Raw genomic sequence first — 22,080 nt, 5'->3', positions numbered from 1 at the left:
TGTGCACTGAGGATAGAGAGACAAATGGGAAATTGTTCCTGCCCTCAAGTTGCTCATAGTCTAGTGGGAAGACAGCCTTGAGATAAGTATACACAGAAAGTGCAGATGCAGTAGTAGAAGTCTATACAGATTACAGGGGGACCCAAAAGGGAGTGTGGTCAAATATGGTAGGAGAGAGGCAAGAAAGGCTTTGTAGAGGAGGTGATGCTGGAAGAGAGTCTTAAAAAATAAGTAGGTGTTTATCTTGTGGTTGGGGCAAAGAAAGAGCATATCAGGCAGAGATCGTGAAGGACTGTGATGCATTTAGGCAGCTTCAAGTAGTTTGGGGTATCTGGAGCAAATGATGAGACTGAAAAGGGTGTCAGGAGCCAAGTCGTGTAAGGCCTTTTATGCCATGCTGCAGAGTTTGGGCTTCTGTAGTTCCAGATGCTGGAATGATCTGATTTGGAACCCCTAACCTCATTCCAACTAGGTAGAAATGCTGGATAAAAAGTCTCCAATACAGAGCTGAGCTTGAAAGCAAGAAAGAGAAATCCTCAGGTGCCATAATAAGAGGGGAAATCCAAACCCAGAGCTATAAGTAGGAGCTGAAGCTGAATGGTTCTATGGGAACCAGATACAGTGCTTAGGGTTTGGGATTTTAGGGCCAGTGTGGGCACTGAAGATAAGGCCTCAGGCTAATAACCCCCGTATGAAGCTGGGAGCCCAAACAGGAATACTGTGCTTGTGAAAAAGGAGCTAGAAAAATACCATCAACTAGTCCAAGGAAACAGCATGAAGATTGTAATCTTCTCAGGGTTTTGCATGGAAAATGAGTTGACTCTAATAAATTAGAAGTCCACATTTATTACTATGCATAGAGGTACATATATATATATATATATATTTTTTTTTCTTTTTAAATTCACAGTATTGGCAAAGCTGAAAAAATTGACATAAAAACTGGGTCGGGACTAGAGAAATCTGGAGACTTTGGCAAAGGCAAATGTGACATTTCCCTGTTAAGACACCTCACAACCTAGGGCACACAGGATTCTCGTGGAAGACAGTCTCCATTAAAGATGAGCTCATGGTCAAAAATTACAAGCTCTACAAGAAGATGAATTACCAGGAGGGAGAATGAGCAGATAGATATAAGTAATAGGATTTCTACCCCAAACAGTAGAGATAAGAGAACAATCTGAAAGAGACCTTAAATGTGTTCAAAATGTTCACAGAGATAAAGCAGGAATAGAAACTATAAGAAAAGAACAGGATGGTATGAAGAGAAAACAGGACAGCTTTAGAGGAAAAAACAAAAACAGAACTTGTCCAATGAGAAAATGTATTTGTTGATGCAGAAACACATTGAACGGGTTAAAAGTAGACAAACCATAGCTACAGAGAGAAGTAGTGAAGTGGAAGCTGGATGTGAGGAAATCACTTAGAATGCATCACAGAGAAAAAGAGAAACATGAAAGAGTAGTTAAGAGACATTAAGGATGGACAAAGAAGCCATGTGTATTTCTAATACGGGTTTCTGAGTAGAGGCTCTAGAGGAGAATAGTGGTATAGATTTCATTGCGCATACATCTTAAAAATTGTTATGGTGAACACTAAAGTGATAGAACTTGAATGTATGACTTCCAAACCATAAATAAAAAACAAAGCTAAAGAAAACTCAGGCTGTTAAACAGAAAGTAAGAAAGGAGAATAAAAAGAAGCAAAAAAAAAAGTATTTCCAGTTATATTAGTAATCATAAAAAATGCAAATTGATTAAACATGCCTTTTAAAAGATAGAAATTCTCAGATTGAATGGGAGAGGGAGTGCAAAATAAAGCAGCCATAGGCTATTTAAAGCATAATGACCCAGAATAGTTGGAAGTAAAGGGATGGAAGACAATATATGAATATGTCATAGGCAGGAGTTCATTGAAGCAATGTTTATAACTGAAAAAATATTGAGGTAGGGGAACCCTAAATATCCATTAGGGGAATTGATTTAAAAATTCTAAGACTTCTGTATATAAAAATAATGGAATACTATCCAATACTATTGTAGTGGATGAACTGGGTTTGTACATATCAGTATGAATAAATTAAGAAAACATATTGAGTGTAAAAAGCAAGTTGCAAATGATATGATATTTATAATTTACACCCTCTTCCAATTGAAAATATCCCCTTACCTGGGTTCATTTATTTATTTTTCATACCATTTAACATTAATAATACTGTTTGGTATTGTAACAGATCATAAAAAAACACTTTGTCTCAATTTTGGCTAAGGCCGCTAAAGGCTGGGAACAAAGCAATAGGTATCAAATGCTCCTAACTGAGATTCTCGATGATCTGTCAGAACTTGTGAGGGCAGTGCATGAAAGACCCATTGAGGAATCCCGAACCTATTACCTACCTTAGGCTATAAAGAAGGGTGAAGTTAAAGGAAGAAAGGAGAGAGAATTCCTTTGGATAAGGTGGGAGGGCTAGTATTTTCACTTGGAGAATGTGACCTCAGTTCCTGGAGTTGGTGGACAGAGAGACCAGACCTGTGCCTGGAAAAGTCTAAAAACAGAAAGAGTGGCCGACGGATGCCAGGAGGAGAAGTAGCTGCATGAGGAAGACAGTTACCCTCAGAATTTTTCAGGGCAGAGATGTGGGCATATCAGAGAAAATGCTGGCTGGTCTGGAGTTGAGTTAAAGGGGCTAGATTCACTAGGATCCTTGGAAGGGTAACGGGACCCCTGCAGAGAGAGTCTGTGTGAAATGGGTTGCCGAAAACCTTAGGGTGGACTTGTAAGCAGCTGGCTGGAAGAGGCATTGCCCACGTTCTGGGAATTGCAGGTGAGATCTCAACAGTGGGAGCTCTCCAAGGAACAGAAAAGCAACTCATGAGAGAAAAGGAGTCGACTTTACATATCTGCCAAGTCTAGAGAGCACTCAAACCCGATTTGTATAGTATCGCAACAGAAGGTGAGGCTTTTCCTGTCCCTTACCTTGCCGTCTTTTCCCAGCTTCCAACCTGGCAGGGTCAGGGACCAAAGCAAACAAGCAGATGGGGGAGGATGAGAAGCAAAGATGAGGAAATGGAGGAATCAGACATCTACCCCCTTCTCGTACCAGGGGCTGCTAGGCTGGAAGCAGACCCCAGCGAGGGGAGGGGGTTGAGACTTTTTTTTGGTTACTTTTTATTGAACTATCCCATGCATATAGAAAAGTGGACAAATCACGAGTGTACATCTTGACAGATTTTCACAGAGTGAACGTACCTGTGTCACCAGTATCCATATCAAGAAATAGAACATTACCAGAATCCCAGAAGCCCCCTGTGCCCCATTCCAGTCCCTAACCGGGCCCTCCTCCCCAGGGTAATAATCATCCAAGACAAGAGTTTGTAATTATAAAAGCAAGTTTATTATTTTGTTTCCAAGTTTACTTTTTAAAAAAATTGTTAATTGAAGTAATTTCAAAACTACAAAAAAAGTTACAACACAGTACAAAGAGCTTCTCCATCCGCTTCACCCAGATTCCTTAATCATTAACATTTTACCCTTAATGGAAAGATGCGTATCAACTTTAAGATGGTCATTTCTTCTAGGAATGGGAGAGGGAGAGTTTGGTGAAGGGTGTAAGGCAACTTAAACTTTACAGTGTTTTGTTATTTTATGTGAAATGGCAAAATGTTAACTTCTTCTTGTTTTAAATAGTGAGTTACTCTGTACCTTTTGACGTGTTTGAATTTTTAAAAAATTCTTCAAACAGAAAAGAGTTTGAGTTTTATCATCTAGGAATTGGGGAGCTGTCGAAGTGTGCCTTTTATTGTGAACATAAATGTCTTTATGACTTCCCTCCTCTCTGTCCTCGCCCATGCATTAAGACACTTAAGTGAGCTATAGGGTTGATGCACCTCGGTATCATTTTTCTTCTCTTCTTATCCTTGTTGCCTCTCACTGCTAAGTGCCCAGTGGTGTCTGACATGGTAAGATTAAAACTTGCACTTTTCCTAATAGACGTAACTCTCTTCTGATTTGCAGTAAGCAGGATCTGCTTTTAAGCAATTACCCATCATTTGGGGCTATCACACACACTGTGCTTTGGTTCAGGTCATAATCAATAATTCATATGTCAATAGGAGCCCCATTAGCTCAGGTGGAGGCAGAGGTCTTTCTAATGAAAATGTTCCATTTTCCAAATGACTTTTGTTTTTCCCAGAGAGTTGTGGTTATCGAAGACATAAAAAGATGGAAAACTATGTTGGAGCTTCCTGATCAAAGCAAAGAAAATCTAGTTGAAGCCTTACGAGAATTAAAGAAGAAAATACCCTCCAGGGAAGTGTTAAAATCAACCAGGATAGGTATGTTGCTTCTGAATTTTATACAAAGTGCTTATGTTTTTGTCTCCTTCCTTCTTCCATCTTTCCCTCCCTCAAACATTAAGTTGTCTGTCATGTCAGTGATCTCAAAGTACCTGTGGTGGAGGACCATTGTTTAAAAAATTCTCCATTGGTTGCTGCCCAGTACTTTCATAATATGTAATAAAAATTACCAGAAAAATGAAATTAAAATATATGAAATACAAGCCCCACTTTTTTTTTATTAGATTTGACAGATATAGAATTACTCTGTCAAATTGCTATAAAAGTTTCCAGATGCTTACTTCAGTTTCTGTACTTACCTCATGAACTAGTAACCAGCAGTGATCTAGGGGTAACATTTTGAGTGTGCTTGATGCTGGGTGTGCAGAAATGAATAAGATTTGGGTTGTGACCTCAAGGAACTTAGGGTTTGGTGAAGACACAAACATGTAGGCAATTGAGAGCAGTTAAAATTTTATAGGTTATAAATAAAAACATATAAATAATGTTCTGGGTATCATTTTGATCTGTACAAGGAATATGCCAGCACAAAGGACAGAGCAGGCACTTACATCTGGGAAATTCAGAAAAGGCTTTATAGGAGAGGACGTTTCAGTTAAATCTTGAAAGAGACTTGGCTTTTCTGTCCTGAGTGGAAATAACTTGCTAAGTGTGGTTTATAAAAACAACATGATAGCAGCGTTTGCCACTCCATCATTTATTATGGCATTGGAGATATTTAAAAGGTAAGTCAGGGACTACGTTGAATTGCCATTTTAGTGCAGTACAACTGTGAATAGTATGCAAGGAAGGGCCAACATGTGTTCCTCATGCTGCTCCCCAGCTCCCCAGGGAGTCCAGGGTAGTCATTCACAGCTGGTGTTCTTGCCCTCGCTAGGGCAGCCATTGCCTTCTCTGCCTCCCCTTGACCTCTCGTTCATGAGAAGCAGGAGAGAGAGCAGCTTCAGACTGGCGCTAACAGCTGGCAAGAGCTGTGTGAAATCCCCAGAGGGCCCCCCAAGAGTTTTGAGAGTTGCACCCCTGTAATATAAACCAGAATCTGAGAAAATTAGATGCTTAAAGAACATAAAACCCTATCATTATAGCCAAGGAGATTCTCCCATCTGCTGCTGGATTTTTCTTTTTATAGGCTGTGGTCACTAGAGGGCAATAAGACCATTCATATGAGCCCATAAGGTATTTCCACCAGTAGAGGGTACTAGTGATTAATATTTTATGACGTGTATATCTGTACATATGTGTATGTATATGTTCCTATTTAGGCACACACTACAAATACTATTTATGATCAGATCTTAAATATCAACATAATGGGTTGGACTTGTCCTACAAATAGAAAACAGATGATAATTAAAAAAAAAATCATTTCTATTTCTCCTTTGGGTACAACTGTAAGTATGCTTTTAAAAATGGGTGTATCTGATGTCCATAGATTTCAATTCAAGGATCATAATGAAACCAGAACAATGGGGCTTGACTTAGGAGAAGCTGGAAACCTTCCAACTTTTGAGTCTTGACCCTACCCCAGCCTTCCCTAAACCTGAATTTGTGTGGAATATAGGGGTTTCGTGGTTCCTTTGTACTTCTGTCACTTGCTAGACTGAAGATTCATTTGGATCATTGCCTGAGAATGTTTACATTCTTCCACTTTTAGCCTCCTGCCTGTGCCTATCCTGTGGGCTGTAAGGGACAAATATTTACTGAGTACCTTCTTTGTGCCAGGAACTGTGCTGGCACAATAATGAAGGAGACAGATATTGTCCCCGCCTTTTTGGAGCCTGCTGTCTAATGGAAGGACATACAGTTTAACAAGACTTTGTCATACAATGTGATGAGTGCTCTGATGATGGGGAGAAGTTAGCCAAAGGACTATATGCATTGGGAGGAGAAGGGAAGGGAAGGTATTGAATTATCAGGCAGGAGGTGCATCATGTGAGCCATACAGAGGGCTGGAGGTGGGAGAGAACATGATGCATTCCAGAAACTAAAAGTTTGGTGTGTTTGAAATGTAATCAGCTGGAGAGAGTGTAGCAAGAAGTGAAGCTGGAGAAGCCGTCTGGACAAGATGGAGAAGGCTTTTTGTGAGCCATTCATAATGGTTTTGTCTTAGCTTGTGTATTAGTTATCTATCCCTGTGTAAAAATTACCCTAATATTTAGCAGCTTAAGTATTTGGTGTCTCACACAGTGTTTCCGAGAGTCAGGACTCTGGGATCTGCTTATCTGGGTGGTTCTGGCTCACAGTCTCTTAAGAGGTTGCAGTCAAACTGTTGGCTGGGGTTTCAATCATCTGAAAGCTTGACCAGGGCTCAAAATGGCTCACTCATGGGATTGCCTCAGTTTCTCATCATGAGGGCCTCTCCTTAAGGCTGCTCATGACACGACAGCTTACTTTCCCCAGAACAAGTGACCCAAGAGAGAACAACCAAGATGGAAGTCATAGTGTCTTTTATAACCTAATCTTGGAAGTGATGTGCTGTCACTTCTCTCATATTCTGGTGATCACACAGACAAATCCTGGTACAGTTTGGGAGGCAGCCACACAGGGTTATGAATACCAAGAGGTGAGGATCACTGGGGGCTATCTTGTAGACTGGCTGCCATAGTATGTGTTTCTTTTGATTTAATCTAGATATATTATGCTTCCTGGATCTGCAGATTGATGTTCATTTGTAGAAATTATACAGCTATTATCTCTTAAAAAATGCCTCTCTTTCATCTCTCTTTTCCTTTGTTTTGGGATTCTACAATTAGAAGTATGTTAGACATGTTATTTTCCATACCTCTTAGCTTGTCTGTCATAATTTTGCCTGTTTGTCTCTTGCAGAATTCTGGACAATTTCTTCAGATACATATCTTCCAAGTGACTAATTCTCTCTTTGTCTGACTCTAATCTGCTTTTTAACCTGTTCTTTGAGTTCTTTATTTCAAAAACTGTTTTACGTTTTTTACATTTCCTTTTTTCCCCTAAATCTGTCTCTTAAATATTTTTTGTATATTCTTGTGATGATACCTTCTATTTCCTTAAACGTTTAGTGTTTAGTTCTTCTGTATTCTTTATCTGGCTGTTCTAATGGTTGTAGTCTTTGGGGATTTAACTCTGTTGTTTATTGTTTCTGCTGACTCTCATGGTGCTTGCCTTCCCGTGTGCTTGTTGACTTTTGGTTGTGAGCTCATTATTTTATTTCAATTTGTGGGAATTCTGTGGGGCTAAATTGGAGAAGCTTCCCTCTAGAGGCGATTAGCTTATTTTTTTGTTTCTGCCAATAGTGAAGGGCCACTTCTGACCTGGAATACCTTAGCACCCCTCTCAGGGATCCCAGCTCAGGATCAGAGTCCCAGGATTAACTCTGCCACATCACCACTGGCCAAAGCTAAGTCTTTCAGCAGTGCAGCTCTCAACATCGCCTCTTAGGATAACCCCACCCCTTCAGCCTCTGCTTACTTTTTTGGAGGAGGAAACGAGGTGACTTTTGTCCAGAATCTAGTTATATTGCAGAGAAAAGGTGACTTTAGTCTACCATAAAGCCTGAGATCCTGAAGATAGTAAGTGGTTGTTATTGAAGACTTTTGAAGAGAGGAGTGACACATTCAGATTTGCATTTTAGAAAAATCTGTCCTTTTGCCATGTGGGAACAGTGTTGGAGAGAAGCAAACCTACAGGTAGGAAGCCCAGTTAGGAATCTATTAAAACATCTGGATGAGAAATAAAGGTGGCCTGGATGGGATAGTCATCATGGGGATGGAGAAATGTGGTTGGAATCAAGAGGCATAAAAGGAGTAAAATCCAACCTAGACATTGATTGGATGTTGGAAATGAAGATAAAGGAGTAAAGGCTGAGGCACAGGTTTCTGATATGCCCAAGTAGATGGATGGCAGTACTTCTCATTAAGATAGGGACCAGCAGGTTTGGAGGTAGAGGGAAGACTAACTTCAGTTTTAGACTTACTGTGTTTGACATACTCTGGAACATGCAAGAGGAAATGTCCAAAGGATGTTGGATGTACAAGGCTGAAGCTAAGGAGAGACCAAATAGATACTTGAGAGTCATTGTTAGCATATAGTTAGAAGTTGAGGCAATGGAAATAGATAAGCTTACCCAGGGAGAGTATATAAAAAAAGCAAAAAGCCGAGTCCCAAATCCTGAAGCACACCAATATTTAAGAGACTTGTAGAAGGAGACTGAGAAGGTGTGACCAGAGAAACAGAAAGGAAACAGGAGAGAATGCTGCCATGGAATGGGAAGGACGTTTCCAAGGGGGAACTGGTCAGCAGTGTCCGTTGTTGTCAAAGGGCCAAAAAAGCCAATTCTGAAAATTCCACATTGGATTTTGCAAAGTAAGGCCATTAATGATTTTGGTAAGGACAGTTTCAAAGGCAAGGTTAGGGACAGAAGTTTGAGGAGTGAGGAGGAGGTAAGGAAATGAAACTGAAAATAGATAACTCTTTCAACAAGTTTGGTGTTGAAAGAAAAGAGAGAGGTGGCAACATCAGAGAGGGAATGTGTGGTTGAAGAAAGTTCTGATTTTTAAAACAGGAGAAAACTAACCTGTTGAGTGACAGGTTTGTGGAGAGACCTTATCAGGAAGAATGGACCAGACCAAGCAAGGATTGACGATGGAGGTGAGGGCGCCAAGATGCCTCTCACTTTGTTCACCTTTCCCTCTCCGTCTGCTCTTTCTGCCTTCAGACACACTCAGACCTTCTGCTTTACTTGTCTGCCATCTCTCCCAGACACCTTGTCTCTCTTCCTCTTTTTATAGCCAGATTCCTTTAAAAACGATTGATAATCACATCTCCCCTTTCTGCCCCCCTACTCCTTCATTAAACCCTTTCCATGCTGGCTTTTCCCATACCTACTGTGCTCTCTCAGGACATGAGTGATTTCATTCTATCCAAATCCAATAGTCTTGTCTCAGTTCTCATCTTCCCAGAACCATGAATTTGAGACCATTGGTTTACTCTCTTTTCTGTCAAAATAAATGACACTGAACTTGTTGCCAATTCTTTATCTAGATGTTTGTTTCCTCCATAACCCTTATCTGAGTTTGTAATTACTTATTATTTACTTCTTTATTTTTTATTTACTAAACAGTAACTCTTTGCCAGCAGGACCAAGCAATATATTTTATTCACCAGTGCACTTCAAGCATTAGTGTGGCACATAGCAGGAGCTCTGGATATATTCATCAAATGAATGAAAATGACAGACTCAAACATGATTTTTCCATCACTCTTTCTAACTTTCTGCATTGCTGTTTCTTGCCTTCTTCTGTTTCTTCAGTCTTTGTCTCCTGTCCCCTAACAGGGGATGCCTTTCCATAAAGCTCAGAGCTCAGTCTTTGGCTGCTGCTTTAGAGCACTTAGCTAGAGAGCTTGTCCACTTCTCCAACCTGAGGCCTTAATTGACACAGCCCTTGGGTACGCATCTCCTGTCTTGATCCATTTTTGAATCTTAGATTTTTAGAAATGTTGTTCTAATTTACATCCCTACCATTTTTAAAAAATCTTACTGATTTAATAGGTAAAAATAGCATCTTGTTTTCATTTGCTCCATAGAATGAATTGTTTTCTATGTGTTTATTGGTCCTTTGTCCTTTTTGTGTGAATTGTTTGTGTTCTTTGTCCACTGCTTTTGAGATCTTATAACTTTTGTTATCTGTTTCTGAGTTTTATAAATGTCAATGTCATAATGCTTTTAAATCCACTTAGCTACCTCAATTTATAAACGAGGAAACTCAGACCTAGAGAGATGAAGTGACTTACCCAGGGCCACATAGTGACGTAGCACCGGAGATCTAATGGGGACCCGGGTCTCCTGGGGCAGTGTTCTTTCTCGGTTAGCAGACTGCCATTGTGCCCTGGACCCCAGCCATATGTGTCTTTCTGTTATTGGACCATCTCTGTGGGTTCTGCCATCTGCTCAAGCTCACTCTTTCAAATGAGAATTTAGTGCCTTTTCTTGTGTACCTGAAATGTGAGTTTTCTCCTAATATTCTCATTTTTGTTAACATCCCTATTGTTTTACTCTGACATAAACTCTTTGCGTGGAAATGTCCAGCAGGCAGTTAGAGATGTAGGATTGAAGCTCAAGTGAGAGATTTAGACTAAAAATACATATTTGGAAGTTATTTGCCTGGAAGCCTTCACGTAAAATCACTTAAGTGGATGAATTCTCTGAGTGAAAGAAAAGATTAAGAGCTGAAGGATTGAACTTGGGAGAATATCCATGGTGGGGAAGTGGGAGGAGGAAGAGGAGCCAGTGACGAGGCAGAGGGAGTGTAATGAGAGAGAGGAAGAGAGCCAGCGCAGCACAGTGACATGCGGGCCAAGGAGGAGACTGCTTTAAGAAGCAGGGCAAATGAGTGGCCTCACTGTTCCCAGTGGCCTGGGAAGTTGAGGGCCAGCTGGGCAAAAGCCTTCAGACCTGGCACTTAATGGAACCCCTGTGACTGGATACCTTCATTGTAAAGGAAACCAGTGGCCAAGGACCAGGGAGTGAAGGACTGATGAGGCAGTGGAGTGAGGCCTTGCCCTCTCGCGCTGGTAAGCAAGCGTCCTCCACTTCTGCAATACTGTAGATGTGAATTTTCCGGGGACAGTTTTATGTCAGTCATATTGATCTGGTTTCAGAGATGTGTTTTCATTTATGATTCATTAACAACTACAAAAAACCATATACTTACAAAGTGTTTTCACATCTATGAATTCATTTGATCCATATGACAATTCTGTAAGGTAAATGTTATTAACTTCTCCATTTTACAACTGTGAAACTGAGGCTTAGAGAGGGGTTTTTTTGGAGATTTTATTTTATTTTCTTATTTTTTATTTATATATGTATTTTTTGAGGAAGATTAGCCCTGAGCTAACATCCGCTGCCAATCCTCTTCTTTTTGTTGAGGAAGACTGGCTCTGAGCTGACATCAGTGCCCATCTTCCTCTACTTTATATGGGGAGTGCCTCCATAGCATGGCTTGATGAGTGGTGCTAGGTCTGTGCCCGGGATCCGAATCAGCTAACTCCAGGCCACCAGTGCAGGGTGTGCAAACTTAACTGCTACACCACCAAGCTGACCCCTAGAGAGTTTGAAGTAACTTGCCCCAGGTCAGAAAACTAGATAATAAACAGCAAAGCTAAGATGTTCTTATACCTTGTCGTGCCACCTCCTGAAACCTAAAGATGCACCTTTGTCCATGGCAAGCTCTTGCTTGTCCTTCCAAACCCGGATAAAACATAATCTTCTATGTGAAGCTAAAAATGTTTGTTGAATGAATGCATGAGTTAGTGAGTGAGTGAATGAATGGCTTGCCCAAGGTCATGGAATAAGTTAGTGGCAAAGACCTTTCAAGTGGCCTTCTGTTCTCAGGTTGTCCCACAGCTTCCCATTGCTTCAGTAATCCTGGACTACTTATAAGCTCCTGTATTATTTTCTAGGAATAAGGCCGTAACAAATTGCTGCAAAATTAGTGGTTTAAAACAACACAGATTTATTATCTTTTGGTTTGGTAGGTCAGAAGTTTGGTATGGGTCTCAAGGAACTAAAATCAAGGTGTTGGGGGCCAGCTCCGTGGCCGAGTGATTCAGTTCTCGCGCTCTGCTGCGGCGGCCCAGGGTTCGGATCCTGGACGTGAACATGGCACCACTCGTCAGGCCACGTTGAGGTGGCGTCCCACATCCCACAACTAGAAGGACCTGCAACTAAGATATACAACAGTGTACAGGGGGGGTTTGGGGAGATAAAGCAGAAAAAATAAAATAAAATAAAATAAAATCAAGGTGTTGGCAGGGCTACATTCCTTTCTGGATACTTAGGGGAGAATCTGTTCCCTTGCCTTTTTCAGTTTCCAGAAGCCACCTACATTCCATGGCTTGTGGTTCCTTCCTCCATCTTCAGAACTAGCACTGGTGGGTCAAATTCTTCTCACACCTCATCTCTCGGACCCACGCTTCTGTCTCTGCTACCTTTAAGAACTCATGTGATTAGATTGGGTTCACCCAGATAATCCAGGCTGATCTCCCCGTCTCGGGATCCTTAAGCTTGATCACATCTGCAAAGTTCCTTTTCCACATGAGGTAACATATTCACAGGCTCTGAGGATTAGGGCATGGGTATCTTTGGGGACCATTATTTTGTCAACCACAGCCCTCGAATTATGCCAGGCTTTTTCAGGTTCTATGCTGTCGTCCACTCTGCTTGTGTGAGTCTTGTCTCCTTGAGTCATTGTGAAGACTCAGGACAAGAATTGCCAGCCGAGTTGACTCCTCTGTCCTTTGGGTCCTCCCTGGTGTTCCGCCTTCAGTACTGTCCCGGACCTGTAACACTTTCGTGCGTTTGTTTTTGTTTAGCTGCCTTCTCCTGTACCTAGACCTCCCTGCAGCTCCTCGAGTGCAGAGCTGTGGCCTGCTCAACATTCTGTCCCAATGTCTAGCACAGGGCCTGGTGCACACAGCGCCTGGTACATACCTAGTATTTGGTAATGTTTGTTAAAGGAGCAAAAACCTGCTTCCTGCAGGGAATTTATCTTAACAGTGTGCTGGGATGCAGAAACCCCTACCCTTAAACCCAGGGGCTTGACCTAGATCATGAGACCAGCCAGTGGCACTGCTTGCTGCAAAACATAAACTTCATGGAGCAAATAATGACTTTTTGCAGATCATTAACTTCCTTGATGTAGCTACTGACCAACTTGTGACCTTGGGGAAAGGTCATGGAGCCTCATTTTTTTCATCTGAGTCAGGAGGAGGTCGAACTGTATGATCACCAGAGACAGTGGTATAGGGTTAACACCTAAGCTCTAGAGCCAGCTTGCCTCTGTTTGAAGCCTGGCCCTGCCTCTTACTTGCCATGTCCTGCACAAGGTACTTAGCCTCTTAGTTCCTCAGGTTCTTTACCTGTAAAACAGAGAATCATAATAGCGCCTACCTCAGACAGCTGTCCTGAGGACTCAATGAGTTAAGGTATATAGGGCATTCAGCACAGTGGCTAACTAATTATTGTTATCATGAAATTCCCTTTGTGATCTAAACTTTATGATTTTGACTTGTTTTTTCTAGAAGATTCCCTAGACCCCTCTCTTCTCTTTTCCTGCCTCAGACCAACTGTCTTTCCTGCTGTCAGTCTTCCTGCTTTCACCCTCTTGCTGACAAATCTTGCATCCCCTGGGCTCCCTTATAGCCCTGCCATTCCTGGGATGGTTTTGCTGATGTTGGCAGAGCCTGCTGACCAGTCTGGGTGGGGCTCCTCTGGGAGAATCTGCAGGATGTACTGCACCCGCAGGCCAACAACAGTGATTCCACTGCCCTGGCCTGAGAGTCAGAGCCTTCTGCCCTTTGGCTACCTCTCAGGACCTGTGCTCTTCGGACTTGGGAATGTGAAGGTTAACCACGTTCTCTCAACAGAGCTTGATTGAACACTCCCTGTGTGCAGTCCCGAATAACAGAGAAATACAGGGCATTAGGGGTTAAGTGTACAGGCTCTGGGGTCAGGCTGCTTGTGTTCAAATCCTGGCTTCCACACTTAACTCCCTGTGAGATCTTGGGCAAGTTACTTTGCTGAGATTCAGTTTGTCATTTGTAAAAAGAGATATAATAATTGTATTTAATTCACTGTTTAGTTGTAAAAGTTAAATGAGATAATTCATATGAAATCTGGAGTATCAGCAGGAAGAACTTTTAGCAATAGGTAAGAATTAAAAACTTTTCATTTCCCCAGCGCCTTTGGATTCAGTTCTTTACGGTATAGTTCCGTTATTTTGTTTGTAATTGTGTGATTTTCGCAGTCAACTGCATCTATATTCAAATGTCAGTACTAACCCAATTTGAAAGGCAAATGTAAATGGTTTTTTATTTAACTGTTTAATTCAGGTCAGCGAACATTTATTGATTGTTCTGTGCTGGGCACTAGGCTGGGAGCTGGGAATATAACTTGGAGTGAGGTATGGGGTTCTGCCCACAAGATGTTTACAGTTCAGTGGGGAAAGTAGGCATTTAAATCTCCTAGACAGAGGGAACAGTGTGAGCTAAGGCACAGAAATGTAAGATGGCCAGACAGCCTGACCCAAAACAAGGTTGTGCAAGCCTCTCTCTATGGCTAGAACTTAGCACAGGGAGGCATGGGGTAGGAGAGCTGGAGGTGAAGGAAGGGAGGGAGGAGGGTGCCATGGTGAGAGGTAAGGCAAAGGCTCCAGCTCATTGACAACTTGAATACTGTACTTAGGAATTAATTTGACGGCAATGGAGGGAGCCATCGGAGGGCTTTTGGTAAGGGAATGATGCAATCAAATTGTGTTTTAAAAAGGTTATTTTGACTTTAGTATAGAGGATGAATTGGAGAAGGCCAGACCGGGGACAAAGATTGGTTGTAAATCATTGCAGTAGGCCTGTGGAGAGGCGATGGGGACCTGAATCAGGGCAGCAGTGGGGATGGAGAAGGAGGTGAAGAGGAAAGGAAAAGGTGTAAGAAATACTAAGGAGGCTAAAATGATGAGTGAATGGTGGTGCCATTGGGTGACAAGAAATACAGGAGGAGGGACTGAGGGGGATAATAACAAGTTCCATTTTTCCATTTTTAGAAATGTTGAGTTAGAGGTACTTGCAAAATAAGCAGGTGGAGGTGTCCAGTAGGGGACTGGATACTTGGGTCTTGTGCTCAGTGAGAGCTTTTGGGCTGGAGATGCATGTTTGAGAGTCAGCTGCTTGTAGATGTAAGTTGCACCACAGGAGTGGGTAAGATTACTCAGGGAAAGCAGGCGGAGAAAGAAGACAAGAGGCCAAGGACAGTGCCCCAGCTGGGGTTCACAGGTAATTAAAGGTTGGGCAAGACGTATGCAGCCAGTAGAAGAGAGAGAGAAGGATGAGGAGAACCAGTAACAGGTGGTATTTCAAAAAGCAGTGGAAGAGAGTATTTCAGAAGGAAGAAGGCAGCTGTGTCAGATGCCACAGAGGGATCAAGTAACGTCAGGATGGAGAAGTTCCATGGGATTCGACAAGTAGAAGGACTTTCTGTTTGAGGGACTTTTGTGTCTTCATTTCTCATATATAAAGCTGGATCAACAGTGCCTTTCTTTGAGAAAGAAAAGGATAAGATGGAGAACACATGAAGGGAGGGTTCTCTATTCCAAAGAATCTGAGTGCCCCTCTGCTAGAGCACAGCCTGCATGTTCAGCAGGTTCACATGGCTCCCAGGCTGAACCGATCCTCAAGATGGTGAGCTGAACTGTGGAGATAGACACAGTCCTGCTGCAGAGGAGACCCCTGTTAATAATTTCATTAAAATTCCTGTAGACTTTTTTTCTCTGCATATAAACAAATATATGTGTTTATGTCTTTGCACAAATGTAATTTTAAAAGCAAATATTGGCTCGTCCTGTGCTTGCTTTTCTGAGAACCTGGATAAAGTAATCTTTCCATGTTGCTACATGTAAAGCTATTCCAATCTTTAATGGCTGCAGAGTACTCATTGTTTGAATGGACTATAATTTATTTAACCAATTGGACCTTTAATGATGAGCTTATAGGTTGTTTCTAGTTTTTCACTACCACAAACACTCTTGCAATGAGTATTTTTGTACACATATCTTCTTTGCACACTTTGGCAGTGAGAAGTGGGTTAAATTCCAGGGACTGTGTCTCATTCATCTCTGTACCCTCAGCACCAGGCATAAAGTAGGTGCTCAGTAAAAGTATTAAAGTGCCTTGAATTTAGGTCTTTGAGGTCCTGCAGTGTCTCATTTATCTTTCTATTTTTAGCATCTACAACAGTGACCAACAGCACAAAAAATTGTTTTCTAAATGAATAATCTCAAGGATATTCCACCCAGAAAAGGAAAGTATCAAGTAGTGACTTCAACTGTTAAGTGCTGTGTGCCTCAGAAGCATTGCCAGTGAGGAAGCACCCTGAGACGTTTCTAACGAGTGCTCTGCATTCCTCCCCCCTCCCTCTCCTCCTTGTGATGAGTGGTGATGTCCTCCTTCTCCTGGGCAGTAGAAAGGCTAGAGAAAAATTCTCCATAGATAATTGGTTAGAGTGAGAAGTTAAAGACTCTTGTCTTCCCTTGAAAATTGTTTCTTTTGGGGCCAGCCCGGTGGCACAGCAGTTAAGTTCGCACATTCTGCTTCAGCAGCCTGGGGTTCACTAGTTCGGATCCCACATGCAGACCTACGCACCACTAGTCAAGCCATGCTGTGGTAGGCATCCCACATATAAAGTAGAGGAAGATGGGCACGGATGTGAGCTCAGGGCCAGTCTTCCTCAGCAAAAAGAGGATTGGCAGCAGATGTTAGCTTAGGGCTAATCTTCCTCAAAAAAACAGTGGAAAAAATTACGTTTCTTTTTTACCTCCAGGATGCTCTTCACAGAACCTTTCAAGCAGGACAGTTTCTTGTTCAGCCTTGCATGACTAGAACCGAGTGAGATGCCTCGAGAGTAGGCCTTCAGTAAATGAGTGGAGAGTAGATGAATCGAGCAGGCATTGAGCTATGCAGCTGGCGTAATCTGAGAAAGTTTCTAAAGGTTTTGCCCATTTTCCCAAGTTTAAATCCTATTCCAGTTCTTTGTGTTCAGTGATGCCTCTTGTATTGTATATTAAACTTTACTTATAATAGGGTCTATTTCTGAGCTTCATTTTCTATTCCGTTAATCTATCCATCTATTTTTTTGGTCCCAGTCCATATAGTTTTAATTCTTCTTGTTTTAGAATGTCCTAATAACTTATAAGATAAGGCTAGTTATACCTCATAATTCCTCTTTCCCAAAACAGTATGTTTTACTCTTGCTCATTTATATTTCTAAAATGCCCAAAAATATTTGGATGTTTTCTAATAAAAACAGCGTATTGAGATTTTTGATTGAGATTACATTAAATCTACAAATTAATTTCTTTATTGGCATCTTTGTACTAATCTTTCTATCATATAACATGGTACATGGTATATTTTCCCCTTTCATTTGGACTTTCTGTTATATGTTTTAGTAAAAATGTGTGTTATTCTATGGGTCTCTCATTCCACCAACGGTTACTGAACACCCACTATCCCAACCCCACCTCCTGCCTCTATGGTCTCTGCTGGAGATACAGAGATGAATGTGTCACAGCTCTTGCCTTCAGGGAGCTCTCTTTGGTGGACAAGAGAGAGACCTGATCACATAATTACAATTATAATAATTATTGTTATGAGCAGAAGCACAAGGTGCAAAGGAAGTACAGAAGAGGGCTACCAACCAAGACTGAGGGTGTTAAGGAAGACTTCCTGGAGGAGGGGACTCCTGAACTGAGTCTTAAAAGCAGAAGGGAAGTTAACCAGATGAGGAGGGAAGAAAGAGTATTCCAGGCAGACAGAATGTTCATTGAAGTATATGTTCAAAAGTAAAGAGATGAGAAAAAATATTGAATTGTTGTAAGAGCTGCAAATAACTGGAGTATAGGATGACAGTGGGATGGTAACTGGAAACGAGGCTAGAAAGCAGGTGGGAGGGTGGCAGATTGTGAAGGGTGTGTGACAAGATAAGAGTTTGAATATAGGATTGAAAGATTTAAGTAGAGGAGTGAAATGGTCAGATTTATGTTTTAGAAAAAGGTCTCTAAAAGAGAAAATAATAAAGTTAAACAAAGGCTGCTTTGGCTGCAGTGTGGCAGATGGCATGAAGGTGTTCCAGACTGAGGCAGAGCAGCTAGGCAGGGGGCTGTCGGAGTCATCTGGAGGTGACATGCCCTAAGGCAAGGGCAATGGGCATAGAGGTGGAGAAGGAGGCGTTCCAGAGCTACGAAGGACATGGGCACACACACAAACAGCACGTGGGCACACTCGCACGCCCCCTCTTGTTAAGGTATTGCTGAGTGGTTTATGGTTTTTACTTGTTTAAGCAGGAGTTTTCCCCTCTTGTATTCTGACTGATTATTGCTAACATAAGAAAGCTATTGTTTTAAAAAAATATATCTATCTTAAAAATATATCTATCTTCTACTTTTGGAACTTTTAATTTTAAGTGTTTAGTCAATTTCTTTGGCTTTTCTATGTATTTATTTTTATCTAAGTACTTCTGCTTATTGATATTTTTTGACCCTTCTCTTTTTTCCATTTTTATTATGAAAATCTCAAACTTAGACAAAAATAGAATAATAAGACAAACCCCCATATGCCCTTCACTCAGATTCAATAGCTATTAGGATTTGGTCCCGCTTACTTCATCTTTCCCTTTTTTGTGTTTTTATGCTGTTAGTGAAGTATTTTAAAGCAGAATCTCTTGTCATTTCAGCTCTACATACTTCAGTATGCATCTCTAAAAAATATGGATATTTTCTTATATAACCACAATGCCATTATCAGTCTTAGCAAAATCAATAATAATTCCTTGGTATACTTTAATATCTAGTGTATATTGATATTCCTTGTTTATCACAAAATATCTTTTAATAGTTGATTTGTTCCAATCAGGATTTGAATCACACATCACATTTGGTAGTTTGGTCTCAAAAGACTGTTTTAATCTGTTAGCAGTCCATAACCTTACTCCCTTTTTAAGAAGATGCCATTGGCTGTTGAAGAAACCAGGTCTGTTGTCCTGTACAATGTCCTACCTTCTGGATTTGTCTTTTCCTTGCACTGTAATTTAACTCGCCCCTCTGACTCTCATATTTTCTATGAACTGGAGGTTAACTTTAATGACTAGTTAGATTCTTGTTCATCTTTTCTGTGGGAGGAGGGTGCAAGACAGCTTCAGAGTTGGGCTGTGAAGTGCCACTTCTGTCTGATTGTCCCACTCCTAGGATGCTAAGATTGATCAGTGGTTCAGGTGATGACAGCTCATCCCTCCACTATAAATTTCCCCATCAACCTTTCATCAAATGAGTTCATCCCCTGATGACTGTCACCTGAATGAATTATTTCATCATGGGCTACAAAACTTTCTAAATTCTGTCCATCGTTTCACATTTATTAGCTGAATAAAGAACATTCATTCAATAATTGGGCTATTTGCTTGTCCTGAAATAGAATATGTACTGAAAAGACAAGATAAATGTTTAATTCATTTTGTTTTGTTCCAGTTTTTGGATTAAGGAGTGGTACCTTCATTGTCCCGTTTTAAGTGTCTGTCGATCTTGCTTCTATTTTATCGCTCGTTGCATCGGCTAGTCCACTGATTCCCCCCAGTGACTGCTTGTTATCTCAGCCTCTGAGATGTGAGTCTTCATTTGCACAAGAGCCTTTATATCCTTAGGTATGTGAGTGACTTTCTAAGTGCCGCACATCAGTCCATCTAGTCCTGTACTTTTCAGGAGAGGAACAGTTTTTCCTTTGGTTTCTCTTCTCTTGTTCCAGGTCACACTGTGAACAAGATGCGTCGACACTCAGATTCAGAAGTGGCTTGTCTTGCCAGAGAAGTTTACACTGAGTGGAGAACTTTCATTGAAAAACATTTGGATAGACCTTCTATTGAAGTCCGAAGTGATCCCAAAACCGAGACATTCCGGAAAAAAGCCCAGAAATTACTCTCAGAAGCCTTGGAATTAGAGGTAATGTCCTGGTCGGAATGTGAGTATTATGTGCTCTTGGTTCAATGAGCCTCATGTTTTCATAATGAACTTTCATAGTCTTAGTGCTGTGGCTTTATTCTGTTTTTTCAAGTATTCTGGATTTGTAAGCGTTCTGGGAGCCAGTGTGACAGAGAGTGCAGGCTTGGAACCAGCAAGACCTGGATTCAAACCCTGGCTCTAGTGTGTACTGGTTGTGATACCTTAGGCAAATCCCGTAACATTTCTGAGGCTTGATTTTTTTTATGTGTAAAATGAGGATTATAACTCCTACCACCCAAGATTATTGGAAAGATTAAATGAACCATTTATACAGAGGAATAGTGTAGTGCCTGGTGATTAGAAGTCAGTTAATGGGGGCCAGCCGGCCCCGTGGCCGAGTGGTTAAATTCGCGCGCTCTTCTTTGGTGGCCCAGAGTTTCGCCTTTTCAGATCCTGGGTGCGGACATGGCACTGCTCCTCAAGCCATGCTGAGGCAGCATCCCACATGCCACAACTAGAAGGACCCACAACTGAAAAATATGCAACTATGTACCAGGGGGCTTGGGGAGAAAAAGGAAAAATAAAATCTTTAAAAAAAACCAGTCAGTTAATGAATGCTGGTTCCTTCCCATTTAAAATTCTTTCCCTTCCCACTGAAGCAAAAATTCTGAGATAGACTCTGTTATGGAATATCACTGGCAAATACATAGCTATCTATTGAAAAGACTGTACTTCCCCATTTTTTGTCAACACTCATACCTTTAGTTTTAGGGCATGTAATCAATTGGCTAGACACAATCCCTATCATCTTCATAACTAAAAGTTCAGATGATGGTAGTGGTTTGAGGTACACATGCTAGAAGAAGGATTTTTGCTTATTAACGATAATAATCATCATCATCGAACAACTCTTATAAGTCAATATTCTGGAAAAATCGGGCATATAACATGCATATTTTTTCTTATTCTCAGGGTAGCCCTATTAAAGTATCCTTTAAGAATACATATTTATATTTATTAACAAAAGAAGCAATTCAGAAGTCTGGTGTAAATGCTAGGTCTGTTACTGCATTCTCTGAAAAAATATTTTAACCTTTCTATCTCAATTATGCATCCACAAAAGAAAGGCAAATGGACTTGTGGTGTATTATTTACCTTTTAAAAGTGAAGTTTTGGGTTTTTTAATATAAAGTTATGACAGAAAATAAGAAAAATATAGAAAGGAAACATAAGATCACCATTGAACTTACCACCTAGACATAATCTTAACGTTTTGGTACATTTCCTGTTTGGTAAATTATTATAGCTCTTTAAATGAATGCTGGGCAAGTTATGGTTATCCCAGATTTTTTAAGAGCCAATTATATGCCAAATGTTCCATAAGATATTTTTATTGATTATTTAAATAACATTGCAGAAAATTGACAATTATTTATGTTTGTGCTGTATTTTTAATCTTGATCAATATCACTGTCATTTTGTATATCCTTTTGTATATATCTTTATTTTTTTATGTTTATCATTTTTAATGTCTATTGATAGTTCAGTGAATTAATATGCTATAAGTTTGCTTAACTTTTCCTAAAGGAAGCTTTAATATGAATGTTAAGCCCTTGGAAGAGAGAAAAAAATATGAAAGTTGTAAGTCTAATTTTCCAGAGTATTGATTAGCCAACAAAACTTGCTATTTGATATTTTAAATAAAGTTTATTTTTTAAATAAACCAGAATTATTGCAGAAACATAGTGTATGGGTATATAATGTGTAGTTAATGTGGTGGTAAATACCAGTTCCCTGTGGTATCTTTTTAAGTAAATGATAATAACGAAGCTATGCTTGTAAGGATTAATGAGCAGTTTGCCGGCTATATTAAACTCCATAGTAATTATCCTTTTAGTTTATCCATTAATTATCCTTTAAATGGCACATCAAGTGGTAAGCACTCAAGTGTTACAAAGCAAAGTTAAAAAAGTGATACATTCGTTAGTGCCTTCCAATGTAATTGGAAAAAATATCAGATTAAGCATAGTTGAATGGTTTTATTCCCAAAGAGTAAATTTTAAAAATTAAAAGTATGCATCTTACCATCTTCCTTGGCCAAAAAAATCAATCTCTTTTCCTTGCATAAACGGCATTTGATAGTATTTTTATTAGTTTGGCATGTCAGAGAATATGAACACTTTTACAGAGTTAACTCTTAGCACCTATTG

General features: G+C 40.5%; 1 protein-coding gene across 6 annotated transcripts in view; it reads left to right on the top strand.

The window, feature by feature from the left end:
- Positions 1 to 22,080, top strand: part of TCEANC2 (transcription elongation factor A N-terminal and central domain containing 2) — a 46,832-nt gene that overhangs the window by 8,639 nt on the left and 16,113 nt on the right. For all 6 annotated transcript variants that reach the window (XM_046660490.1, XM_046660488.1, XM_046660489.1 and 3 more), the window contains exons 3-4: positions 4,193 to 4,334; positions 19,677 to 19,870. In XM_046660490.1, coding sequence (XP_046516446.1) covers positions 4,193 to 4,334; positions 19,677 to 19,870 — 336 coding nt within the window. The remainder of the gene's footprint in view (positions 1 to 4,192; positions 4,335 to 19,676; positions 19,871 to 22,080) is intronic.

The sequence above is a fragment of the Equus quagga genome, chromosome 5, assembly GCF_021613505.1.
Source record: "Equus quagga isolate Etosha38 chromosome 5, UCLA_HA_Equagga_1.0, whole genome shotgun sequence".
Classification (NCBI taxonomy): Eukaryota; Metazoa; Chordata; class Mammalia; order Perissodactyla; family Equidae; genus Equus; species Equus quagga.
This window is presented reverse-complemented; position numbering and strand designations above follow the sequence as displayed.